At 47.5% G+C, this 579-nt stretch overlaps 1 protein-coding gene across 1 annotated transcript in view; it reads left to right on the top strand.

Moving 5' to 3' along the window:
- Positions 1 to 579, top strand: part of LOC119593499 (DNA-directed RNA polymerase II subunit RPB1-like) — a gene marked incomplete in the record, with an annotated part of 11,004 nt that overhangs the window by 2,907 nt on the left and 7,518 nt on the right. Inside the window, 1 exon segment of the mRNA XM_037942449.1 lies at positions 46 to 559. Within this exon segment, the coding sequence (XP_037798377.1) occupies positions 46 to 559 (514 nt within the window).

The raw sequence follows: 579 nt of genomic DNA, 5'->3' as shown, positions 1-579 counted from the left end.
GTAAGAGTGCATTCCATTTTATTCACATGAATACTCCTTTTACAGATGAGGAATGCTACTTGCTTGGTATGGATCCCAAGTATGCTCGCCCTGACTGGATGATCTTGACTGTTTTACCTGTACCACCACTGCCTGTACGACCAGCTGTAGTAATGCATGGGTCTGCTCGTAACCAGGATGATTTAACGCACAAACTGGCAGATATCATCAAGGCAAACAATGAGCTTATCCGCAATGAACAGGCTGGTGCTGCTGCCCATATCATTGTTGAGAACCTGAAGATGCTACAGTTCCATGTGGCTACACTGACAGACAATGACATGCCTGGATTGCCAAGAGCCCTGCAGAAGTCTGGAAGGCCACTCAAAGCCATCAAGGCCAGGTTGAAGGGTAAGGAAGGAAGGATTCGAGGCAACCTCATGGGTAAGCGTGTGGACTTCTCTGCACGAACTGTCATCACAGCTGACCCCAATCTGCGCATTGATCAGGTTGGCGTCCCTCGGTCAATTGCTCAGAATCTCACCTATCCTGAAATTGTCACACCATTCAACATGACCAAGTGAGTGATTTTGTCTTGTT

The sequence above is a fragment of the Penaeus monodon genome, chromosome 32 (assembly GCF_015228065.2).
Source record: "Penaeus monodon isolate SGIC_2016 chromosome 32, NSTDA_Pmon_1, whole genome shotgun sequence".
Taxonomy (NCBI): Eukaryota; Metazoa; Arthropoda; class Malacostraca; order Decapoda; family Penaeidae; genus Penaeus; species Penaeus monodon.
Note: the sequence above shows the minus strand (reverse complement) of the source record. Positions and strands in the feature narration are given on the sequence as shown.